This window comes from Anabrus simplex, chromosome 14 (genome assembly GCF_040414725.1).
Source record: "Anabrus simplex isolate iqAnaSimp1 chromosome 14, ASM4041472v1, whole genome shotgun sequence".
NCBI classification, from domain to species: Eukaryota; Metazoa; Arthropoda; class Insecta; order Orthoptera; family Tettigoniidae; genus Anabrus; species Anabrus simplex.
The window spans coordinates 43,843,157-43,870,794 of record NC_090278.1 but is presented as its reverse complement, the minus strand read 5'-3'; the positions used below and the strand labels follow the sequence as shown (position 1 = coordinate 43,870,794).

General features: G+C 38.6%; 1 protein-coding gene across 2 annotated transcripts in view; it reads right to left on the bottom strand.

Annotated features, from left to right (window-relative positions):
- The window catches only part of LOC136885738 (protein Mpv17), a 143,653-nt gene that overhangs the window by 13,846 nt on the left and 102,169 nt on the right, over positions 1 to 27,638 (bottom strand). For both annotated transcript variants that reach the window (XM_067158475.2, XM_067158474.2), the window contains one exon: positions 11,964 to 12,113. In XM_067158475.2, coding sequence (XP_067014576.1) covers positions 11,967 to 12,113 — 147 coding nt within the window. In that variant the 3' untranslated portion in view covers positions 11,964 to 11,966. The remainder of the gene's footprint in view (positions 1 to 11,963; positions 12,114 to 27,638) is intronic.

The following is a 27,638-nucleotide window of genomic DNA, read 5'->3' as shown; positions in this document are numbered from 1 at the left end:
TGTATAGGTTTGGGATCACTGGAACTGAGGCGGTCAGCAGTAACTTCATCTTGATCACCTAAGCCGGATCTGTTCACGAAAAGAGAATCATTATCTGACCATGTGTAATTATACTGTACTTTCCTACACTTGTTAGGGGGATCTGACCGATTGGATTGCAGATGTTGTGGCAGGCTGTACATCATTATCACTGTGTAAGTATATCTCTATCTGTGGTGGAAGATGGTTTGTCATCCAAACCTTCATCTCCACTTTCTTCGTCTGTGACTCGACCGTCTTCTGGAGCTGAGCTGAATCTAACGCCTCTTCATTATCTTCTTCATCTTCTAGTCAAAGAATTTCCTCCAATGTTTCATGGACTTGGAGGCTGAAAAATACAAATATTTCAATTAGAAGCAGCAGTCAATAAACATCCAAAATGAGATGACAGTGTACAATTATTATCAAATATTGTACTAAAAATTAAAATTACTGGCTCAAACTATTGATACTATTAAACTTTTACGTCTGCAAATGCTGTTTTTGAAGTTATAATACAGATACGTTACCTTCCAGAGAACAAAGGCTCTTGGTTGTTGTTATGCTCCATCTTCACAGACTTGAAGATAAGCAGCTGATATTGTGAGTGAAGGTTAGTTGATGCCACTGAACACAAAGGTCAGCACTAGTTGTCAGTATCAGAGTGAGAGGAAGATATAGAAATAGTGTCACCTGAACGTGACGTTGGGAATTGCCGAGTTAACTAGAACTCAACAGTGGAAAAGTTGATAAGAAGACATTCATTTAAAATTATGGTAGAATAAGTTTGCTCTCAAATATTTACAAACACTTGGTATGTCTAAAATCTTGAAGAATTTATAAGAATTGGCGAACAAAATGGAATTCGATGGGGAGCTATCAGTATTAATGGGGCTTATGGAAGAAAGAAAGTAGAACTCGCTGAGTCAGCAAAGAGGATGCATCTGGATGTGCTAGGAGTAAGTGATATCCGGGTAAGGGGAGATAACGAGGAAGAGATAGGAGATTATAAAGTGTACTTGACGGGTGTTAGAAAAGGAAGGGCAGAGTCTGGGGTAGGGCTGTTTATCAGGAATACCATTGCATGCAACATAGTTTCTGTTAGGCACATAAATGAGCGAATGATGTGGGTAGATTTGTCAGTTGGAGGAATTAGGATTAGAATTGTCTCCGTGTATTCACCATGTGAGGGTGCAGATGAGGATGAAGTTGACAAGTTTTATGAAGCATTGAGTGACATCGTGGTCAGGGTCAACAGCAAGGATAGAATACAGTAGTGCTAATGGGCGAGTTCAATGCGAGAGTTGGGAATAGAACTGAAGGATACGAAAGGGTGATTGGTAAATGTGAGGAAGATATGGAAGCTAATGGGAATGGGAAGCATTTGCTGGACTTCTGTGCTAGTGTGGGTTTAGCAGTTACGCATACATTCTTCAAGCATAAGGCTATTCACCGCTACACATGGGAGGCTAGGGGTACTAGATCCATAATAGACTACATCTTAACTGACTTCAAATTCAGGAAATCTGTTAGGAATGTACAAGTTTTCCAGGGATTTTTCGATGATACAGACCACTACCTGATCTGTAGTAAACTAAGTACCTCTCGGCCTAGGGTCGAGAAAGTGAAATCTGTCTGCAAATAAGGGCAGAAAATCTCTAGGATGAGGAAATTAGACAGAAGTACATGGATATGATTAGTGAGAAGTTTCGAACAGTAGACAGTAAGCAGGATCCGGATATAGAAAGTGAATGGGTGGCATACAGGGATGCTGTAGTAGAAACAACATGGGAATGCCTAGGAACAACTGTGTGTAAAGATGGGAAAAGGCGAACATCTTGGTGGAATGATGAAGTGAGAGCAGCTCGTAAACGTAAAAAGGTTTTTCAGAAATGGCTCCAAATAAGGGCCGAGGCAGACAGGGATTTGTATGTAGATGAAAGAAACAGAGCGAAACAAATAGTTTTGCATCCAAAAAGAAGTCGTGGGAGGATTTTGGTAATAACCTGGAAAGGCTAGGTCAAGCAGCAGGCAAACATTTCTGGACAGTAATAAAGAATCTTAGGAAGGGAGGGAAAAAGGAAATGAACAGTGTTTTGAGTAATTCACGTGAACTCATAACAGATCCCAGGGAATTACTGGAGAGGTGGAAGGAATATTTTGAACATCTTCTCAATGTAAAAGGAAATCATCCTGGTGGTGCTGCAAATTGCGAAGCTCATCGGGAGGAGGAAAATGATGATGGTGAAATTATGCTTGAGGAAGTGGAAAGGATTGTAAATAAACTCCTTTGTCATAAAGCAGCAGGAATAGATGAAATTAGACCTGAAATGGTGAAGTATAGTGGGAAGGCAGGGATGAAGTGGCTTCACAGAGTAGTAAGATTAGCATGGAGTGTTGGTAAGGTACCTTCAGATTGGACAAAAGCAGTAACTGCACCTATCTATAAGCAAGGGAACAGGAAAGATTGCAACAACTATCGAGGTATCTCATTGATTAGTATACCAGGCAAAGTATTCACTGGCATCTTGGAAGGGAGGGTGCGATCAGTTGTTGAGAGGAAGTTGGATATAAACCAGTGTGGTTTCAGACCACAGAGAGGCTGTCAGGATCAGATTTTCAGTATGCGCCAGGTAATGAAAAATGCTACGAGAGGAATAGGCCGTTGTGTTTATGTTTCGTAGATCTAGAGAAAGCATATGACAGGGTACCGAGGGAAAAGATGTTCGCTATACTGGGGGATTAGTTGCTAATTTGTGTTTTACTTTATTAATGATACGATTGACCATATACATTTTGTAGCCATTAACTGAAGCCAGATCTTTTATGAATTTAAGATCCTCTTTTAGGCTACTATCTGAATGGGGAATTTTGAAAGCTCTGTAAATCAAGCTAATGAAAGCCGCCTGATTGTGATTTCGCGTAGAGTGAATAGTTTTTTATCGTTAGCTTTCTTACAAGATACCTTGAACATGCAATTCTGCAAAACACAATAAACATTCTGCTATGAGTGTTCACATGAGAGAATCAGGCCACTACTTTACAACTATAGAGAAAGACTTAAAAAATCATAAGAAAACAGAAAAGGGAATTAATGAAGAATTTGAAAATATTTATATTCATCTAGGCAAGCATTTTAGTAAGGAAAAATCTTAAATGATGAAATCAATATAAAAATCCTTTACATGAACAAATACCTTAACTTTTGCAAACACTTAATCTAGAGAAAACTAATTTTGCTAAAGTTCTTTTTTCCCCAAAACAACCAATAATCATGTAACATTAATGAACACAACCCCCCCCCCCCCCCCCGAACCTCCTCTAAACGCTGCCCTTCCAAAGCGACACCTACTAACATTACTCAGCCCACCCCTACTCCCTCCCCCCAGCCCCTACCATCTCACTCGTACAACACAAGGATCAGACGCAGACGCGGAACAACAGGCAGTTATTATGCAACTTTAGACAACATCAGACAGACAAGCAGTAATTGGAGAGGTAAGTGAAGTTTCCTTAACTGCTCACTCAACTAGTAACAAAACATTTGACACTCACATGAATCTTTTTTCTTGTTACAGACATGCCAACAAGTGATAGCCTATTTAACAACTTGTAGTTACACTGTTCATCGAATCACAACTCTTTTAACTACGCTCCATTTTCATTCATTGCTTCAAAGCTCTGGTCATTGATGTCAACAAATACAAACTCAATCAACATCATCACCGGTGTGAAATGACAATAAAAGTTCAGATTTTGTAAAGATTAAAGTTTTTTTTTGCTGTTGGCTTTATGTCGCACCGACACAGATAGGTCTTAAGGCGACAATGAGATAGGAAAGGCCTAGGAATTGGAAGGAAGAGGCCGTGGCCTTAATTACGGTACAGCCCCAGCATTTGCCTGGTGTGAAAATGGGAAACCACAGAAAACCATCTTCAGGGCTGCCGACAGTGGGGTTCGAACCCACTATCTCCCGAATACTGGGCGCACTTAAGCGACTGCAGCTATCGAGCTCGGTAAGATATAAGTTTAACATGTTACAATCAACACGATGACGAAATCTTAGAATTTTATAGACTCTTATCCTCAAAAGATAACAAACTTTTATCCCGATCCCATGTTTTAAACATTAAATATCTATGACCTAATCATAAGTTCTCACGATTGAATCACAAGTCGTTCTTCAAGATTTTAGACATACCAAATGTTTGTAAATATTTGAGAGCAAAATTATTCTACCATATTTTAAATGGATGTATTTTTATCAACTTTTCCACTATAAATAAGTTTAAGATTGTACAATGTACAAATAGTTTTTAAGCCATTAGTTGTAAACATAAACCAACCTTTGAGAGTCTAGATTGGCTGATGATGTTCTACAAGGGAGTGAAACATGTCCCGTTTATAACTTTATATTAATGGTAAATCTCTAAATGTAATAACATTTTAAGATAGTTTATAAAGAAACATTGTTTATTGTAATTAGACGTGTTCGGTCCGTGCAAGGAAGAAAGCGTACCATTATTTTCAGGTGAATGGGAAAATAATGTTTGTAAAGCCTCGAGATGGCCAAATAAAAACATTGAGATGCTGGTGAATCTGTAGAAGACGTAGGACTAAAAGGTTTGTGAATTACCACCTTTCGAAAATGCTTTTATTTCATGATGTCACCATATATTTTCTTGTGTATGTATCTGTGACGCATTTTGGACAACTTTTTCTTAATTTCGTGAAAATGTCAAAGAAATATGACAAAAGGTCATTTGTTTGTTTTCCTTGGATAATCGGGAAAGTCGCGAAACTAGCGTGTGAAGTGTTGTAAAGTAGTAGATTTGACGGTTGAGAAATGAATATGATGTTTAAAGTAAAGTATCATTTCCGTACATTTATTTTCTATATTTGTGGTTTGTCAAAGTTAAGATATTAATTTGTCATAAATTTCTGTTCGATGTAAAGACGAAATTCATGTAAGCATAATCCGTGGTTATTCAGTTAGAGCTGGCGTGAAGGCACCGTTGTATTAGGTGATGTGAATTTTATTCAAGGGAAGTTACGAGGCGAGATCGATAAAATTTTGTTACAGGGATTGCTATTCCAAAGTCTGTTGAAATCTATGTAGAATCGATGAGATGAAACAACAGTAAAATTTTGGTAAATTAAGATTGTGAATTTCGGTTTTCGATATATTTACCCCTGATACGGGGGAGAGATGGTTAATTGTCACAGAGTGTTTGGGTAACAGCATTGTAGACGGCCCAAGAGAGATATTCCGTATTAGTGTCGTGTCGAGCAAGTGTTTCAAGTCTTGCAAAATGGGAAGTAAGGAAAGATTGTGAATCAGGTTGTTGAAATCCTGTAGTGTTGATGCCAGGATGTTCAGTGTAAGAAACCCAAGGAGTTATTTTGTGTAATTTATTGAGATTGGAATAGGGTCAGTCCATAATTAGGATTCCACGTTAAACCGTAGGTCCGTGATGGATAAGAATATTTGAGTGACGTCTTAAAGTAAATCTCTTTGCATAATCTATGTGAGTTAAGAATTATATTTTATGAGAATTGCCAGCGAGATCGTGTTTGTTGTTTCATTTTAATGTTAGTTAAAAAAGACCAGTAGCCATGTGTGTGTCGTCTTGCGATAACAGAGGGGAGAATTGTACCCCGTTACCCGGTGAGCTGTTATTTGATTTAGCTCGCTACTAGAAAGGAACTAACTGTAATGTGAATTTCTCATTGATTAGGATATTGTTTGGAATCAGATTTTATTCTTTAGAATAGTCTTGTTCAATAAAGATTTTATTTCATTATTTTGAAGCTACAGAAATGAGACGATAAGGTTGGATTTAACCAATTTCAGGGATGTCAAAATTTGACAATCAGTAAATGATTGTTGTCTGACATTATTCGAGGGTTGTACAAAGTCTTATATTTTAACGTCACAAAGCAACATGGCGGGGATTTCTTATTTTAAGTTGTGCATTAATTTATACAGATTGTAGTATTTAATGTTAGGATTATCCAAGCTAGTTTCTTAATAATTGTTAGTGTTAATGTAAGCTTGTTGAGTGATGTCACAAAATAAATAAATAGTAGTGGAGACTATAAAATGCATTACATTTTCAGCAGCGATGAAGAAAATACAAGCAGTAAAGAAGACAAATACTCTAATTGAAATAATTAGGGATTTTTAAGGAAACCACTCATCCGGACAGATAAAATTTGTTGTTAATCAGGATTATGAGAATACTTCATTTATTAAATTATTAAATTCAGTGAAGTAGTATTTTGAGAATTAACTTAAAACCAAGTGACTAACTTAAAATGTATTCTGTAAATATAAGTTTATTTTGCTGCGAAATCTCAACTTGTTAACTTAATGATTAAAGGAACATGTTCGATGGGAAGGAACTTGACTGCCACAAGTGTTGTGAGCATTTGTTGTTGTAATTGATTTGTTGAGCATCAGATGTGCTGGGGATTTATTAATGTGGAAAACTTGGTCATCAGCTACTGTAACTAACTGCGTTCAGCTTAGAAATTTGGATGGTCATGGGATCATCAACCTCAGTGACATAGATTAGGGCCATTTTCCTTGCGGTCATCATCCACAATGACTTTAATGTAGATTACCACATTAGATGTCAGTCCATGACATAGTCGCAGGTCACATTGATTCAATTAAGGGTCCATAAGGTACAACCACTGTGTGGTACATACAATGCGACCAAATTCATAAAAAATCATTTATTGAGGATATTCATACAAATAATCAAAAATCTTCGAAACAGCACCCTCTTGCGTTGATACACTTCTGGAGGCGGTGTTTCCATGCCTGGAAGGCCTTTTCCGGAATGTCCTTTAGAGCCGATGTAACATGCGCCTGGATTCTTTCAATCGTGTCCTGATGTTTTCCTTTCATGACTCGTTTTAACTGAGGAAACAAAAAAAGTCAGCGGGAGCAAGGTCAGGACTGTAGGGAGGCTGGGGAACCACTGGGGTGTTGGTCCTGGCCAGGAAGTCGTTGACAATGAATGACTCCGTGTGTTGTCGTGATGAACTTTCCACGTGTCCTTGATGTCGCTTTGGCAGTGCGAGACCCTCCTTTTCAGTCTTTTGAGCACTTCCAAGAAGAAAGCTGAGTTCACTGTAGTCCCGGTAGGTACGAATTCGTGGCGGACAATGCCTCTGACGTCAAAGAAGACAATTTTTGATCCTGGACTTGCTCATGCGTGCCTTCTTGGGACGGGGCGACGATGGGGTGTGCCACCCTGAACTCTGCCTTTTTGTCTCAGTGTCGTACTCAAAAATCCATGTCTCATCACCAGTGATAACTGAGTTAAAAAAATTAGGATCATTTTCACACATTTCAAACATTTCTCCACATCGAAGTACTCGCCATGTCCTTTTGTTCGTCGGTCAACACTTTTGGGACCAGTTTGGCACACACCTTTCTCATGTTCAAATCTTCAGTCACAATGCGGAAAACGGTTGTTTTGGGCATGTTTAGAGTTTGTGCTATTAATTGAAGGCTCAATCATCTGTCAGAGTTCAAACAGTTGCGCACACGAGTCACATTTACGTCGACTCGTGAGGTTGATGGCCATCACTGCGAGGTTCGTCGGTGATCTCTTCTCGGCCCTCCATGAACGATTTGTGCCATCAGAAAACTTGTGATTTGGACAAGCAATCAGTCCCAAAGGCCTGCTGAAGTAATGGAAACGTTTCGGTGGCGGACTTCCCAAGTAGAACGCAAAATTTGATAGCGTACCGTTGCTCTACAGAACGATCCATTGTGCCGTGTTACATGAACTCAAAACGGGCTTGACGGAAACGCACGTCCTGACTCTCCGGCAGGTCGCTGCTGAATGAGACAAAGAGTGTTTGAAGCTAACACTCTCCTCCACCTAGCCCAGCAGGTTAGAACACGCTGCGGTGTACAGTTGCGTCACAATGAGACAAAGAGCGTTTGAAGCTAACACTCCCCTCCACCTAGCCCAGCAGGTTAGAACACGCTGCGGTGTACAGTTGCGTCACAATGAGACAAAGAGCGTTTGAAGCTAACACTCCCCTCCACCTAGCCCAGCAGGTTAGAACACGCTGCGGTGTACAGTTGCGTCAGAAAAAAACTGGTCACATTACTTATGGAACGCACGTTGTACGACCGCCTTAATTATACCACGAGTCCAGAGCTCGTGTTATGGGGGCTGGATCATCACGAATCATTATGATGATACATGCAGTCTCACACTGAAACCGATCTTAGGGATCTCCAGATTTTCTTTATTTCACTCTTAACTTAGGACAGTGGTTTCTAGTAAGGATGCCCCTCACCAAAGCCAGTATCTCTCATCAGCATTATTATTGTTAATATCTGTTACAGACAAGACTGAGTTCGTTGTTAAAATGTCATGTGTCTCTTCGATTTTATTTTAAATTCTTTAAATAAATATCAATTTCTTTGACTTGATTCCTCTCATTTAGATAGATTAAGTTACTGAAACACGTCTCTTACCTAAGCAAATGATGAAGAACCCTAGACGACCCAAGGGAAGGATCTCATGCTGATTTGCTAATAGGTAAGGAAGGTAGGTATACTGTGAAGGACCTTAAAGGGTTCAATATATTGTTTTTACTATTTTATCTTTTGGGACTGGTGAAGAAAATTGTTTATTTACTATTTGGAACAATAAACGAACATTACAAGATTCATGTTCAAAGAAATTGTGGTATTTAAAATTTCATGTAGTTGTGGTTGTACCAATTGTTTATTGTAACTAGCATTTGTAGACTTTAAAGTATTAACTTTCATGGCAGGGTGTAGCTACACGTGCCGTTGTTAGCAGGATGTTCCTTGTTATTTCCAGTTTCATCAGAAAGAAATGTTCTTGAATTTATAAAGGACTTACCCCATCAAAAATTAAGAGAAGGACTATTTTAATTGGGGAATATGGACGTCGGCTGTAAATACGATTATCCCATTGGTCACTTGTGACCAGGGGCCTATCCACGAACGAACTTTGCAACTTTTCAACTTTGCACTTTTCAATTTTTGTTCCACCATGAACTAGGCTGTACTTTTCAATTTCTTCGCAAAGTGAAAAGTCTTTGCGAATGAGTGATCCGATCGAGTTTATTCCATGAGCAAACTGTATAGGCCTATCGGAAAGGAATTTACTTCTTTGTTTCAATAAATGACCGATCATTTCAAGAATATAGTCAGCCTCTATTGGGATAATACGAAATCACTCGCGATATTACGTCGAAGTGAGGTTATGAAAATTAATCCAGTCTTTGTACGTCCTATTATTGGATTCATCATCACTGTCCTCACTTGATGCTAACAGAAGCTCACGTAGTAACGTGTTTATATCACTAAACCAAATTCTACGCCGAGAAACTAATGTACATGTTAATTAACATATAAAAAGGGAATCATCTCTTAGCAAGATTTATGAAAACTTTTCACTTCATTTCTTTGCACTTTGCATTTCTGTACCAATGGAGGAACATAACAGGCTTGAAAAGTGAAAAGATTTCTAACTTTTCACTTTTCACTTCGCAAGCTAAATCTGAAAAGCGATGGTGGAACAAAATCTGAACTGAAAAGTGCAAAGTGAAAAGTTGCAAAGTTCGTTCGTGGAATAGGCCCCAGGCCATTTTCAGCTTCGGGCTCCTCATGAGAGCGAAGTGTATTTTCTGGGTTTTTAACAACTGACCAGCTGCCTCTGTGGATCAGTGGTAGAGTGTCGGCCTCTGGATCCCTAGATAGCGGGTTCAAACCCGGCAGAGGTAGTCGGATTTTTGAAGGGTGGAAAAAAGTCCATTCAACACTCCATGTCGTACGATGTCAGCATGTACGAGAACTCTGGTGACACATTTGGTGTTTACCCAACAAAATTCATTAAATCTCAGCCACAGACGCTCAAGAGAGTTTCGGTTTACTCGGTCTGCCATCTAGTGGTCCTAGAGTAAAACAGAACGTCGAAATTGATGAGCAGGCAGCCAGATGGCGTCAAATTGAAATGTCTGCACACGGCAGCTGAGGACATACGATTATTATTATTTACATCTGATCGTCCGTCTCGTCTAGGAACTCCAGCCCACGGTAAGCGCTATTCATTCTTGTGTTTCGGCTTTCAGTGTTTTTTATGCAACTTCTGTTAAAATGTAAATTATTATTCGTGCACCAGTATTTACCTTTGATATTCCATATTTGCCAATTTAAATATCAAATTTGTTTTTGGAGGCAATTCTCTTTTCTGGTTCAGTGGATTGTAATTAATTTAAATTTAACTTTCTTTTCTGGATTTATGATATTGTCAGTCACTTGTAAAATTTTGTTTTCCTTTTGAGTTTGCCTCCCGTAATTATGTGTCAGCCTCTGGATGAAGTTTAATTTCCTTCTGTCCTTAAGAGTTTGATGTTTCAGTTAGTGTCCTTTTTTTTTTTTTTTTTTTTTTTTTTTTTTTTTTTTTTTTTTGAAAAAAGTTGAATTGATGATTAATATTACCTACCTAGTGCGAATTAGTTTTTCCATTTTCTTAATTTTCATCTACTATGTTAACTACTTCTTTGGTTCATTAACTTGCTTTGTACTTTTATCTTCTTTCATTAATTATTAAACTAAGATTGAAGGGTGACCGTCGGTTTCCTCCTTTCCCCACAACAAATACAATCCCACGGACCTCAATAGGGTTTCCACACCACTTCCAAATCCTTTCCATAGTTGTCGTTACCTGCAAGCTAGGTTTACCTCGTATATGCTTTGATTTTCATATATTTATAAATTTACCCTTTTATTCCCATTATTCGTAATTTTGTTTAGACCTCGGCTGCCACTTTATCGATCGGTGGATTGTCAGAGGCCTGCTATTCGAAGCAAGAGGCACCTCCCTAGTCAGACATCGACCTCCCTACACAATTTAAAAGGTCCATTCTGCAAGTTAGAGAAAATGGTAATATAGATATACTGAGGGACTCTCTGCATCTCTACCTGAGAACGTGACTAACATTCCTCCCCCACTAACCCTGGGGAAAGAAGATAGGCCTAACAGCATTAATGATTAAATATCCATTTTTTAAGTTTATATTTTTAAACTCCACTGAAATTGTAACTGTATTCTGAATCCGAATGGTCACCCTCATTGGAGGACGGATGATAATAAATCTCTCTCTCAGTTCGTCAATTGTTTCAAGTGTGCTTTCGATTGTTTTGGCAGCATCATCAATGCTTAGAAAACCAAGGAAAAACCATTGTGGAATTCAATAACATTGTTTCAGATAGGAGCATGTGATCAACTGACTCCATGCTGGTCACATGGCATTTGGATGACAACTGTGAAAATTTAAAATATAGTTTCCTTCTGGGAAGCTAATTTCTGACGGTTTATGGATGTGAGGCCTGAATCTTTTAACGCCATGACATAAGCAGCAGAAACTCCACTCCAATTTGAACATCACCAATCTTGCAGTTTTACAGAAAGCAAATACGAAAGCTTTCAACGTTGGTCATCGACTAAGATGGACTGGGCATGTCCACTGTAAGCTTTTGGCTTATCCTCAACTATCTGTTCACAAAATGAGTTACTTCCATCTGTAACATTGGTCAAAATGTTCTCATTCACAAAAGGTTCTGGGGATTCTGGGTTGGCCTCCTGTCACGAACTCACCGTCAGACCATGCGACGTGACCACTTTCCTACCACCACCACTAACTCAGTTTCCAACATTTCCTCAACAACCCCCTGGATCTGAATTAATTTCTTCCAAAACCAAAAGAATTTCCTCCATGCGAATAGCACGGTGGACATGGTGCTGTCTAAATAAACAAAGATATCCAGCAGCATGCAAGCATGTTTCTGCGCTGTGAGCACAGTGTTCAACCTGCTCACAGAAAGAGACCAGGTCCTTCCCACCCTCAAGGTCAGAAAAGAAAATGTCTCCACTCACTCGTCAACTATGAGGTAAAGGCAGCTGGAGCGGCTGATTCGCTTTCCATGAGAAGTATGTGTTCCAAAATACAGCTACAACCTGTGTGACGAGCACCTGGTACTGAAGAGGAACGAGGGAGAAGTTGATCACCATCACGGCAGGCCACAGCTGAAACATTAACAATATGAGGAAAAACATTAAGGGCTTCTGTTGGTTCAGATCAAAGAAACTATTTCAAACTTTGCTTACATCAACTAGGACAATCCATCTGCAGTTCATCAACAGGGATACAAATCACATCTGAAAATGCAAATTTCTTCACAATACCAGTTTATTACACTAGTACGTACAAGTTGTCGTCTGTTACTTGAGGCTGCTTGCGCTTGAACAAACCAGATGTGCGGTACCTATAGTAACTGTACTCGATTCCTTGCCCTCTGTACTCCTTTAGCACTGCATTACTGTTCATTGTGATTTGACCTCTTCCTTTGGAATGTCCTGCTCCTCTATGAGCTTGGGTAAGCCTAGTGCCATGTTTATCTATCTATCTATCTATCTATCTATCTATCTATCTATCTATCTATGCTATATATATAAATGGATGTATGTGTGTAAATGACACATCTCCTCCTAAACCACTGGAGCAATTTCAATCAAATTTTGAACACTTATTATTTGCTATCTGGAGACGAGCACTGTGGGGGTAAGCCACCTCTAGTCCCCTTACGGGTGGGGGGTTAGGGGGGGTCAGGTAAAAAAATAATTGAAAATAGTGTCGAATCCATAGTTTTTGGGGTCGCTGAGGTGAATAGTGACACACTCGATTTTTTAAAAGTCAAATTTCTCCTTCCATTTGGGTGGGGGCAAGGGGGGACTGATTTATAAAATTAAACGAAAATAGTGTCGAATCCATAGTTTTCAGGGTCGTCGAGGTGAATTGTACACTCCGGATTTTTAGTATCAGGAGACAAAACACGTGGGGGTAAGACAGCCCAGGAAACCTTAGGGGCAGGGGGAAAAGGGGGTCAGATATACAAATTAACGAAAATAGTGTTGAATCCATGCTTTTCGGGGTCGCTGAGATGAATAGTGACATTCTGGATTTTTTAAAGTCCAATTTCAGTCCTCTTACGAATGGGGACGAGAGGGGAGTAATATATAAAATTAAACTAAAATAGTGTCGAATACATAGTTTTCGGGGTCACCGAGGTGAAGTGTACACTTCAGATTTTTAGTATCAGGAGACAAACCACGTGGGGGTTATACACCCCAAGAAACCTTAGGGGCAGGGGGGGCAAGGTGACTGAGATACAAAAATCATCAAAAGTAGTGTTGCATGCATACTTTTCGTGGTCGTTGAGATGAATAGTCACACTCCGGAGTTTTTTAAGTCCAAGTTCAGCTCCCTGCGTGGTAGGGGGCGATGGGGGCGTGATATACGAAAATAATCTAAAGTAGTGTTGAATCCATACTTTTCGGGCTCGCTGATATGAATAGCAACACTCCGGAATTTTTTAATGTCCAAGTTCAGCCCTCTTCGTTGGGGGGGGAGTGATATATAGAAATAATAGAAAATACTGTCAAATACGTAGTCTTTGCGGTCGCTGAGATGAATAGTGACACTCCGGAATTTTAGTATCAGGAGACAAACCACGTGGAGGTAATACACCCCAGGAAACATTAGGGGGGGGGGGGGTGAGAGGGCTGCGGTATACACATCATCGAATGTAGTGTCGAATCCATACTTTTTGGGGTCACTGAGATGAATAATGGCACTCCATAATTTTTTGAAGTTCAGCCCCCTTCGTGGTGGGTGGCAATGGGGGAGTGACATATAAAAATAAACGAAAATAATGTTGAATCCATAGTTGTCGGGGTCGCTGAGAATGGCGAGACCCTGGATATTTTATAAGTTCATCACCCTTTCTGGTGGGGGGGTGAGGGGATTCAGATTTTAAAATAATCGAAAATAGTGTTGAAGCCATCGTTTTCGGGGTCGCTGAGATGAAGAGTAACACTCCCGATTTTTGAAAACAAAGTTTAACCCCCTTTAGGGGGAGGGAGGAGTGAGATATAATAATAATCGAATATACTGCCTAACCCATAGTTTTCCGTGTCACTGTGATTTTTAAAGCCCAGCTTCAGCCCCCTTTGGCATAGAGAGTAAGAAAGAGTGAAAAAATAAATTGTCAAGAATGCCCTAGGTAACAGACGTGTGTATGTTCCAGTATGACTTTCAAGTATGACTTACTACCTGGAAAACATACTGTGCGAGTAAGACGTCCGTAGAACCACTTCGGAATCGGGTGAAATATAATCCATATTAACAAATAGAAGTCAGTTTGGCGCGATCTATATATACTGTACTATACATAGATAAATTAGGGCATAAAAATGAAAACAGACGTGAATTAATGAGGCCGTTCTAGGCATCCTAGAAACTTAAAACTTTGTACCAGGCAACCTGATGACTTCAGGATCCCTAGAAAAATCTAAAATTCTCACAATTCTCTGAGAGGGACACGCTGGGAATTTCAAATCTGCATAAGAACAAGTCGGCGATATTTATCCAGAACGATAACCTATAGGTTTCATGGGCTTAAATGTTTCCTGAAAGTCCTAAATTTTAACCCCCTCCCCCATATCAAGATGGCAGCACAATCTTCCAGACGAGTTAGAAAATTGAAAATTGGCAAAATTATAGCTCTTAGGCCCGGTTTCATCAACACATGTTAGTACTTAACAAGGTGTTAAATCATTTTAACATACGATTTAAGAAAATTTGCGTTTCATCAACAAATGTTAACATTAACAAATGTTAAACTGCGTTATAAAGTTAACATCAGCCATTTCCAATGTTAAATGGCTAACATTAGCATTTAGCAACCTGTTCCAAAATGGCTGCTGTGAATCTCGCTTTCGAGGCGGAATTGCTCTATTTAGATCTTTTACAAAACAGTCCTGATCGAAGAAGAGTTCAGCGACGTAATGACTTTGAAAATTTGACGGATCCGAAATTTCTTCATAGATACAGGTTATCGAAAACAGTCGTTGCTAAGGTTGTTGACGAAATTCAAGTGAGGTTAGAATATCCTACGAAGGGAAACCTACCTCTTTCTCCAATGTTGCAGGTACTGATAATATTACGAGTTTTTGCTACTGGTTATTTTCACATAATGGCCAGAGACAATGCTGGAATTTCTAAAGCCACTGTTAATAGAGTTGTTTGTCGTGTGTCTGCAGCCATAGCATCCATGAGGAGGTATATAACATTCCCTTCAGTAGAAGAGCGTCAGTAAATTATCCGCGACTTCTATGAATTAAGCCGTTTTCCTGGTGTTTGTTCTACATGCAATAGATTGCACACATGTAAGAATCCAATCACCTGGAGGCAATTGGGCCGAAATATATCGTAATCGAAAGGGATATTTCTCTGTTAATGTTAATGTTCAGGCGATTAGTGAGCCTAACCTCCAAATCAGGGATATACTTGCTAGGTAGTCTGGTTCTGCACACGACAATACAATATTTAATAACTCCCATATCGGAGCACAGTTTGAAGTGGGACAATTAACGAATTGATTTTGTTAGGTGACAGCGGATACCCGCTAAAAAAAAGTATCTGTTTACCCCATTGAAAACCTCGCGGACTTTTCCCGCGCCTCGTCCTTTTCTTTTATCGTCAAGCCATCTGTGCGCTTGCACTCAATAACTTATATATGTATTTACTAACTAATTCAAGTAACAACTCTTCTTCGAAGGAGGAAAAATTAGAATTACGATTCCGTTTCACTTCACGCGCCATATTTTACAGCTGTGCTCAAACAAAAGCGCATCGGAGCGCGCTGTAAAACAGCATGTTCGTACCACTGCCTCCTTGATTCGCACCAGTTCGCAATATTGGGAGAGTTAACAGTCGATTAGTTAACATTTCACAAGAAAAGTTTGATGAAACGCAAGAAACCTAACAAGATGTTAAATTTCTAACTCCGTATTAACTAACTACTTGTTAGTATATATTTAACATGTGTTGATGAAACCGGGCCTTAGCCTGTAACCGATGGATAATTTACGAGATGTTTAAACATTTTATTTTTTACTCCCGGAAAATATTGAAATATGGAGGCAATTTTAATGACGGTGCAGACCTTCCTTTCGAGGTATTTAGTGGCTAAACGGTAAGTCATATCACAAAACGGATGGCACAATCTCCGTTCAATTTGGAGTGATCTACAACTTTGGTCTTATGACTAGGACAAATATTTTAGGTTCCGTATGGGAAGCAACATCTACATCACTTGATGGCCAGGCAGGCATCTATTTTTGGAAATGAGACATAGCTCTCATAGTGCATTGGCACTGCTGGTGGCTTCAAATAGCCTATGCAGTGGCCTCCACGGTATGCACTAGGCTTGCGTCTTGTGTGGTGTGCTAAGTCCCAACTGATAAGCCTAACTTAGCACACGAGGGCGAAACGCAGGCAACGAAGAATGAGTTAGCTGGGAAATTTATAATGTCCAATAACGGACCATTATATTGGTACTATGACTTTTTGTCGTATCCCTATCCCTTATGTTAAATTTGGCTCTATTTCTGGATTTACTTAAATTTTCCACTTGGTACACGTATAACTGATGGTTTGATTCACTTATAGGAAAGATGGGATCATCAAATTCTACACGAATATTGGCCCACTCAGCCCAATTCTTATGTTTGAAGCTGTCGCATAAGTATCTGAAAAGTAATTCATTGTGTGAAAACCTTACACAAATTTCACCCTGTTCAAAGTTTCTAAAATAATCTTGCCTTTAAATAGATGAGATACGAGGAAATATCATAGGGCCAGCCATTTAGATCGCTAAACGAGGCCACAGGCGTCTTTTCATACTATCCATTTTTCAATATGAATGCACCGTTTAGCGGCAGTTATTCTGTAAATGAAGGTGAACATGTATATACTTCCGTATGTTGATCTACATTTATTAATTTAAGTCAATTTGGAGCGATCTAGAAGGGGGTGTGACTTACATTATAACTAATACTTTACAAATCAATAGTGACTGTCAGCAGGAGGGCGTCTGCTGTTGTAATCAGTACTCCCCACATCGACTTTAACTTGCAATAGGAATGGGGTCCTTCTCCAACGCCTGTGTACCATTGTAATGCATAATTCCCTTCTTGATTTGACTAGCAGAAGGCACGGGAGCGTGCATTTTTTTTAAAAACTCATTTACTTGATTCTCTTTATCATTAGGTATAGGTGCCCCTGATTATAAACAAATTTACCCATCAAAATGTGACTGACGTTACGCATAGTGAATTGCGGCAGACAAGCGGACCTGTCGTTATCATCACAACTCTGCAACTCGCACTTCACATTGGAAACAACGTCTGCGGACCTCCCTATGCTTTTTCTCGGATAACGCCAAGAGACATGCAATTAAAAAATTCTTCATGTACAGCAATTTACTTCGATATCCGCATACATTGTAGAATACCGTAGCGAAGCACGGGTACATTTGCTAGTATTTAAAAAATACTGACAGGTGTACGAAGCCTTTAAAATGTTACACGAATGATCTCAATAGCAACTCTCCTTAGAGTCTTTCGCATGACTGCCACTGATGTTTGTCCAGTTTCTCTATGGGTCGGCAAGATGAATCTAAATTACATCAATTTAAATTTAAAAATTCCTTAAATTCAATACATTGTAATATAATAAATCTATAAAGATGATATATCTACAGTAACTGTAAATTTTCCAACCTGTTATAGAGTCACCTTCAGTGGAAATTAAGTCTTAAAACACAAGTTATAATAAAACATAATTTAACATTTAAAGTGATGCAATTGAAAAACTGCCAAAACAAAATGAAATTTATACTGTGCAATGATATGAATCTGTCGTGGTGGACGCCTTACCTGACGTCAACTTCATCGGAGGAGTTAATGAGATGAAATGAATGCTGTGATGTATAATAGGAAGGCACATAGACTACTCCTGTGGAATAACACCAAGGGGTCAGCTCAAGGCTTAATGTCCCCATCCGACAGACGAATCACCATCAAATGTGGCATATGCCTTAACTCCATGTGAGTACCGAGGACAGGTTTGGAATTTAACCCACGCATTTGGCACGCACTCTAGTGATTAGAAATTGTATATGACCACCTCCCCTACTGCGCCGACCAACATTCTGATGGTGAAACTTTTTCGACGAACGGTATTCTCGGGTAACCACAGTGTCAGACCCTACAGACTTCAACGCCTCAACAATCATGGCCACCAGGTGGGCTTTGGGTCTGAAGATAAAAGAAAGCCATGTATCGGGTTTAACTTTGCTGGAATGATCTCCATAGCAACTCTCTGTTATCAGCTCTTTTGCATCACTGTCACTGATATATCCCTTATTTTTCACTGTATCAGAAAAAAGTATACTACAAGAGCTATTTTAGTATAAAACCAAATGTTGGAGAGTTACCTCTCCTCCTGTTGAAATTTTTGAACAATTTATAGCTAAGTTTCTACTTGATCTTACCATGTTTCATTAAAATCCATCCCTTCATTTTCAGGTGATGCCATAACAGACAAACCAAACTCTACGTCGTCATTATAATGATGTCAGTATTCTTGTCAAAACACAGGGATATCATGATTAAAATAAATGCTATCATGTAAGGAATTAAATAGAATGTTGACTGTTCTGTGTGATATACTGGAACATTACAAATTTAGAATCAACATACCTGCCAACTTTACAAAACCAAAAATCAGGAGATTTTTATATGAGAATTAGGAAAAATCAGGAGAAATCAGGAAATACAATTGGTCAAAACTGTTTATTTTACTTGTCTTGCATAATCCAGGAGTACTATGGTACGGTATATTTTATAACTCTTGTCTCAAAACCCGACTGTTGGTATATGAGGCTACAAGGCTAAAAATTACACATCTCTATTCCCTCACAGGAAGTATGTGGTTGAGGTGATTGCTCTCTGATAAGCTTTCCGAAAATAGTGTGAGCTCATGCTCCACACGTGTGAATCAGTTATGCACTTAGCAAATGCATAGATTAATATAGCGCATCACGCTCCCGCACGTTTTGCGAAGCGCAATGTTATTGTTATCAAGCAATAAATTAAAATTCGCCAGAATTGTCTCCAAATGGGTCCTAAAATTTCTAGAAAAGTCACTAGTCGCTATCTTTGAAATTCTACCATTAACCCATTAGCGCCTTGCATTGCCATATGACAACGATTTTTGCACCTTTTTCTTTTAATATTGTTGGCAACAAGAAATAATCTGGCAGACTGTAGTGTCATCCGACAGTTAGAGAAGAGTTTGTAGAATCTAGTAATCACATTTATTTATTTTTTAAATCTATTGTTGTGACACAGACTGGTGGACTCTTAGTTATTTTAAAATTCCTGCGAAATGGCTTCTGGCTTCACATAAGGATATAAAATCTATAAGTGAAGTTCTTTCATTGGATTATGTTTACAGTACTGTTGTGCACACTTCATTATATATGTTGTAAGCATTTTTAACAGTACGGGCGCACAATGCCATATGGCAACGCTAGGCGTTTATACTCAGTAAAATTGCTGCAGCTGTCAGATCATGATAGGCTACGTTATACCGATTCATACATCTCCCTTTTAGAAGCACTGGATATGCTAGTGACTGAAGATCTCGATGGTGATATTTTTGTGGAACTGCCCTATGTAAATGTACTTACAGATGAGGGCTCCTGGTGATGAAGATCATGGTGGGCTTATTGATGATATCTCTCTCAACAGTTATGTGTCAGTGCTGAAATGAAGCTTGTAAGTAATGAAAGTGGTGGTGGTGGTGATTATTGTTTTAAGAGGAAGTACAACTAGGCAACCATCCTCTATATAGCACTAATCAGAGAGAAAAATGGAAGGGGTCCGACACTTCGAAAAATGAAGATATCGGTCAAAGAAAGACAAGGGTCACGAAGGGCGTGAAAATGAAAGACTCCCTAGCCCTCGCAAACCTAATAGCGTCGGGGTCGGAAAAGAACAAGAGTTGACCAAGGAAGGTCGGGTAGGATAGATGAAAGTGAGGAGCCCGGCACAAGTAAGTGGAAGCAATGCCAGGACTCAGCTGAGGGCCCCGTGGTTGCCAAACCACGCTCCAGAGTTCAGAGCCCCTGGGCCCCTTTTAGTAGCCTCTTATGACAGGCAGGAGATACCGTAGGTGTTATTCTACCGCCCCCACCCACAGGGGGATGTAAATAATGAAAGAATCGGGATTAGTTACGACGGTGATGGTGTGTTTATCAGAGGATGATGTGCTTTTTTGTCTCCTGATGCAAGATCTGTTTCAATACCCGATGCTGCGAAAGAGCAGATAACTGATAGAGGAAATAATAAATCAAGTAACAAAACCAAGATAGACCGATGGGGCTGATTTCAATATTGGGCGACTGTTGACATTTCCGGAGCCTAGTTATAGCAAGTGGAAATCCATGACTGTTGTTGACATTTTTGAATTGTTTACAGATAACCAGCTGATCGAACATTTAGTTCGAGAGACTAAAACGTATGCAGTGTTTTTAAATTTTACGGACCCACAAATAACCTCTGATGAAATTCGTTGCTTTAGCGGCATACTTTTCATTTCTGAATATATGTTGCCGTCCAAGCGTTCTTATTGGGACACGCAGTATGCTATGAAGACAGTGAAGGATTGTCATTCTCTATCTGTGTGCCTAACGCGCAAGTATTGAGGGTGGGCTTTTATATGCCTCCGAAAATATAGACTACTGTAGTTGCTCTATAGTTTGTAACTGTATCTGAAATTCTTTGATTATTCATTTTCTTTATTTTTGATGTTATTCTATTGTTCCAGTGAGTGTTTTGTTTTGACAAGCAACGAACTGTACGTGCGTGTCTATGTACTGCAAACAAATATTTTCTCCTTTGTTCAATAATTCTATTTTTCTTTTTGCTGTGATGTGAATAAAACTAATATTCCATATTCTTATAATAAATAATGCTAAGATATTTCAAGATTGTTATTGCACGAAAACAAAAAAATACTTTAAACCTAGGTAGTGCAAGCACCTAGCGTATGGCAACATCAAATATTCCAAAATTCTGAAACTTGTTTTATTAGTTTATTTTGGTCTCAAACATGCGGCAAAACACAATACATAAGCAAATCTCAGAAAAAAATTAAATCAGGTGCTAATGGGTTAAATTACTAGAAAGACTCAAAATCTAGCAACTAGTCTCTAGAGTCTACTAGACTGATGTGAATGAACACGAACATAACACGCGAGAACGAGAGATTGACAATCGATTAATGCGTCACGATATACGGTTTTCGATAAACATCGCACATTCGCGCGCATTCCTATTAAGAAACGTCCATATTCATTTGAAAGCGGCCAATGAGCAAAGGACTTTCGGCCACTGGCGTAAAAAGCTGAAATGGCGATATTTTAAACCAAATGTTACACGTTCATGAAACAAGACGCTAAAAAAGGGAGTCTCCCACCTAAATCGGGAAAGTTGGCAGGTATGAATCAATAGTAAGAAATAGTTGTGAGCAAAGATAGCAGAAAATTCCAAAATAGAATGCGTGTAACATTTCAGTTACTTAGGAAGCATTATGCACCACAGAAATCAAAAGAAGAATAGCTCTCACCAAAGAAGTCTTTTAACAAATACCCATATAAGTTTAAAACACAAGAAAGGCTTTGATATAGATGCTGATTTCCATTGGGAACCTGAAATATTTGTCCCGTATAAGTAAATTTAAAATACCAATATAAATGATCCGTTATTGGACATTGTAAATTTTCCAGCTAATTCATTCCTGGTTGCCAGCATTTTGCCCCAGTGTGCTAAGTTGGGCCCATCAGTTGGAAAATAGCACACCTACCAAAACGCATGGCTACTGCAAAACTTGGAGGACACTGCGTAGGCTACTTGATGCCACCGGCAGTGCCAATGCATGAGAGATTTTGTCCCATTTCCAAAAATGGATGCCTGCCTGGCCATCAGATGATATAGATGTTGATTCCCATTGGGAACCTGAAGTATTTGTCCCGAATGAGTAAATTTACAATACCAATATAAGAGGGGGGGAGGGGAGATCAAATATAAATCGGATTTTATTTTTTATTTAAATTCATTTATTGAAAAACACAAGGTAATTACAATTTATTTTTCCACATAGTTTCCTGCTTTGGAAATGCATTTGTCCCAGCGTATGGGCAGCTTTTTTATGCCCTCATCGTAAAAAGAACAGGGTCATGTCCTCACACTCTCGTTATCTTCAAATCGTTGCCCTCCTAGAGCTTCTTTAAAGCGGTCCGAATAAATGGAAATCGCAGGGCGATAAGTCCGGGCTGTAAGGAGGATGATAAAGTGTACTCCAGTGCATTTCCTGTAGCTTGGAAATAGTTAGAGCTGCAGTATGGGGCCGCACATTTTTGAATCGGTTGGTCTCGTCTTTTGCGGCCCTTGCTTTGTTCAACAACTCGCAGTAGTAAGCAGCACTGATTGTGCGTCGCTAATGCAAAAAATCAATCAGCAAAATGCCTCGCCAATAGAAAGAAAAAAAAAAAAGTTGCAAGAACCTTGCCAGCTGACAGTCGAGTTTTGGCTTCCACGTGTGCTGCCTCCCTTTCCTCTGCCACTCCTTACACACACGCACCCTTGACAATGTTTGATCACCGAACTGGGCAGTTTTCACCGCTGTAACTCCTTCGTGAGCAAGAAATTTTATAATTATGCATTACACAGTGAAGGGGTGCTCCTGTTGCACCAACATCGTGAGCATTACTGACGAAAGGGCAGGAAATATCTAACAGCACGTTCTTCCCTCTCCTAGCGGTACCGCCTAAGCACAGCAGAAGCGCAGGGCCAATCCTACCAACTGTTCATGTTCAGGAACAAAAATCCCGTTTATATTTGGATACCTGCCAACTTTTAGAAACCAAAAATAGGAAGTTTTTTTAATTCTTGGATTTTATGACATATATTCCACCATGGTCTAGGTTAAAAAAAGTTCAGGATAAAAAATACCTATCTACAGTTACAATGCGAATTGACCATTAAATTTAAAATCTTAAACTAAGAAAACATAAAAATGGTTACAAGAAAATGTACTTATTCATTCTCATTTATGACACATACAAATAACATTTATGTCACACTGACACACACAACAAAATTCATAATACCTTATTTTCTCGCGTAATTAATGCACTTTTATGATGAAAAATACAGGCGAAAATTTTGGATGCGTAAATTATTCAAGGAATTCAGATAATTACAAATTATTTACAATTCATTCACATTTAAAAGATACATCTAATAATATAAAACCAATTGGTTCAACTCATTTGCGGTTATCGCCATTTGGCGTAAAATTCCGGAGTACAATTTTTTCTGAAATAGGGTACATCAGGTAAGTTAGACACATGGGTTTGAAGTACCGACACTGGAAAATATTCTTCCCAACACGAGCTGACAATACGACCTGAAGTGAAATAAACATGAACTAATAAAAGTAAAATTCATGTAAAGTCATAACAATGACATACCGGTACCGGCAAAAAAAAGAAAACTGTCCAACATGAGAAGGGCCGGGCATTACCTCAACCCGTTCGTATACAATCTTGTACGAGTGACGTGTCCATCCACCCCTTTTCTTGAATACGACCGTGGATCACTCGCGGAAATTTTGCTTTAGGCATTGTTTTTCGTTTTAGAACAATGTAAGGTGCAAGCTTTCTGCCATCAGCTGTTACAGCAAGCATTGCAATACATCGTTTTTCACTTCCGGTAGCGCGCACGATGACACTGTATGTTCCTTACTTATCGATTGTTCAACTTTGTGGCATATGGAAACTGATTGGCATCTGACCTGTGGTTCCTATAAAGGAGTTAATATTCCTTCACTTTACGCTTCTCAATCACAAAGCGATGAAAATGGTTGAAATTTTTAAAAAAATTTTTTTTTTTTTTTTTGCATAATGCTGTTCTTCGTCGAAGAGAAAGTCCATTTCTCTTCATAAAATTAATCAAGCTTCGGCTAACCTTCAAATCCGAGACACTGATTCCATGTGTAGCGGCTATTTCTCATTCTTATTTCGTGAGAATCTGCTTATCCAACGTTGCGTAGCAAAATTATATATTTAAGCAGATCCTCGTCTACTTGTGGAAAAGCCGGTTTTTTGGTCCGCGAAATGCTTTGCGAGACTTGTTGGCCGCTTGAAGTGCACTTCTGCTACCACGGTTGCGCACGTTTCATTTGGACACTGAATACTTGCTGCCCGCTGCCCTATCCCCGTATCTTTCGGCGTAACTGATCACCGCGAGTTTGTATGATGCAGTATTAAAGTTAAAAATTTCATTATTCCGTATTGAAAAGTATTACAGTTAAAATTGAAATAATTGATAAAGAGGTTCAACCTATTCAATACAAAAGAATAAGAAATGCAGTGATTACATTCTTATTTAATAATAAGCAGAAGTGGTACCGGTTTCGACCCTAGTCCAGGTCATCATCAGCCGATTAAAACACGAAAAACAATGCATAGGAAAATAAAATAAAAGATCAAGTACACTCCGGATCAGTAGAAGAGGCAATATAAAAATGAACGGGGGTAGATACTGTAAAATTCAGAAGAAGTAAAATGTGAGTCACTTAAAAGAAACAGTGCGTAATTTTCTGAGCGGCAGTATGGCACACGCAGTGTTAATGTAAGATAGGAAACTTAAAAGGGTCCAGAAGAAGTAAAATGTGAGTCACTTAAAAGAAACAGTGCGTAATTTTCTGAGCGGCAGTATGGCACACGCAGTGTTAATGTAAGATAGGAAACTTAAAAGGGTCCACCTTTTCAATACAATAAATGTTATAAGTTTATTTACAACATATATTTACACTTGAACTAGTTTCGACGCTGTTTGGCGTCGAACCTTTACTGCCAAGTTTATCTCGCACTATGGGTTCAGATGTCATGTGCAATTTTAAGAGGCTTGATTCTGTTAAATCCTAACTCGTATTTGAACTACACTCGCACCAGTGACATTCAATGAATGAGTGAACGCAGACCTTTATGTGTCAAATTCATCGAGAAGCTACAGTTTCGAGTGTGCTGCATGTGTTTCAGGTTTTGCATTTATCGAGCCCAAACTCACACTTGTGAAATTTTGTCTCACCCTTCACAGCTGGTTTTCAATTGACGCTTACTGAATAAGTGATTTCAATCCCTAACTGCCAAGTTTCATCTCAACCCAAAAATATTTTTAAAATGTTATGTGCATTTTTGAGACGATTGTGTTTGTTGAACCCTAACCTATGTTTTGTACTACACTTGCGGCAGGCAACATTCAATGGAAGAGTGTCTGAAATAATTTGAATCTCCAATGCCAATTTCACCTCGAACTTCCGCGTGGTTTCGTTGCGGTTTATATATTTTTTTTAAGTGATTATGTTTTTGAGCCTTAACTCATGTTTATACAATTTTGACTCACCCTTCATGACCATTTTGTCAACTGACATTGTAATTCACTATTTCATGTCTCTTATTTAATCACACTGATTTAACATCTTGTATAATGTAAATGTCTGCATGCTTACGCCTATGCCTATTTCCCACATTTTGGCTGAAGATGACACCAAACAGTGTCGAAACTAGTTCCAAGTATAAATATATGTTGTAAATGAACTTATAAAATTTATTTGTATTGAAAAGGTGGACACTTTTAAGTTTCCTATCTTACGTTCTCAATACGGGCAAAAAATGAAATTCTTAAACTTAAATTTAAACACGCAGTGTTAGGCAAAGTCTTATAATGTTTATGAATAGCGGAGAACGGTTAAATGAGCTAGCTTTTATACACTGTCAGGCACAAAGTCATAATATAATCGAACACATATGAAGATCCATAATCGTGCTGGAGTTGAAGATGAGTAGATCTATTGAAGTAACTTGCTAGCTCCTGGTGATCAGCGCGATGTATTCAACGTCAGGCACTGTGGTTTCAAACACCAAAATAAAATGGAGAATAGCTTGATGATCCAGTATTTTCTTCGGTTGCGGGAAAGTAAGTATATATAGATACATATAATATAATTCAATATAATTGAATAAGTAATTGTGCTCCTGTAGAATTTTTAGAACAGTTGACGTGAAAAAAAACAATTGTGAAGAGAAAAAAATATAGTAAAATGCGCAATACCAGAAAAAATGAAAACGTATATGCACAGTGCGCTATTTTTTTTAAAACAAAAAAAATTCAGGTCATGATTGAAGTAGTCGAAATTGGCGCAAGGCAAGAGTTGAGTATGAATGAGAAGAAACGAAATGAAGGTGGAATTTTTTTTTTTTGAGGTGAAAAGAAAAGGTAGAATAAATTAATAGTGGAAGAGGAATAGTGGAGTAAGAGAAGAATAAAAGAAATTGAAGTTAAATGGTGTTGAGGAAGGATAAGATGAAGGAGGGGTAGTTTAGGGTGGGTTAGGAGGGTGGGTTATTGGAGGTAGAAAATGTGGGTAGGAACTTTTTAAGGCATGGAAAATAGAATTGGGGTTTTGAAATTTAGAATTTGAGAAGAAGAATTAGGAAGTCGAAAAGGATGTTGGGTTTTTCAGAGATGTCGTTTAAATTGAAATTAGGGTTGAAGTATTGGTCAAGGTGAATAAAGCAATTTTCAGTAGTGTTTAAGAGGGGGCCTTTGTTTATGATTTAAAGTATTTTCATGTCTTTCAATATTGGTGAAACTATGCTTGGAGTCTTGTATGTGTTGTCCTATGGGGGGAGAATCTGTTGTATTTAATGCCTTACAAAGTTCCTACCCACATTTTCTACCTCCAATAACCCACCCTAAACTACCCCTCCTGCATCTCCCTATCTTATCCTTATTTATTCTATCTTTTCTTTTCACCTAAAAAAAAAAAGTCCACCTTCATTTCGTTTTCTTCTCATTCATACTCAACTCTTGCCTTGCACAAATTTCGACTACTTCAATCATGACCTGAATTTTTTATGTTTTTAAAAAATAGCGCACTGTGCATATACGTTTTCATTTGTTTCCGGTATTGCACTTTTTACTATATGTTTTTCTCTTCACAATTGTTTTTTTCACGTCAACTGTTCTAAAACTTTTCTACAGGAGCACAATTACTTATTCAATTATATTGAATTATATTATATGTATCTATATATACTTACTTTCCCGCAACCGAAGAAAATACTGGATCAACAAGCTATTCTTCATCTTACTTTGGCGCTTGAAACCACAGTGCCTGATGTTGAATACATCGTGTTGATCACCAGGAGCTGGCAAATTACTTCAATAGATCTACTCATCTTCAACGCCAGCATGATTATGATTCTTCATTGTGTTCGATTATGTTATGACTTTGTGCCTGACAGTGTTTAAAAACTAGCTCATTTAACCGTTCTCCACTATTCATAAACATTATAAGACTTTGCCTAACACTGCGTGTGCCATACTGCTGCTCAGAAAATTACGCACTGTTTCTTTTAAGTGACTCACATTTTACTACTTCTGAATTTTACAGTATCTACCCCCGTTCATTTTTATATCGCCTCTTCTACTGATCCGGAGTGTACTTGATCTTTTCTTTTCTTTTCCTTTCCTATGCATTGTTTTTCATGTTTTAATCGGCTGATGATGACC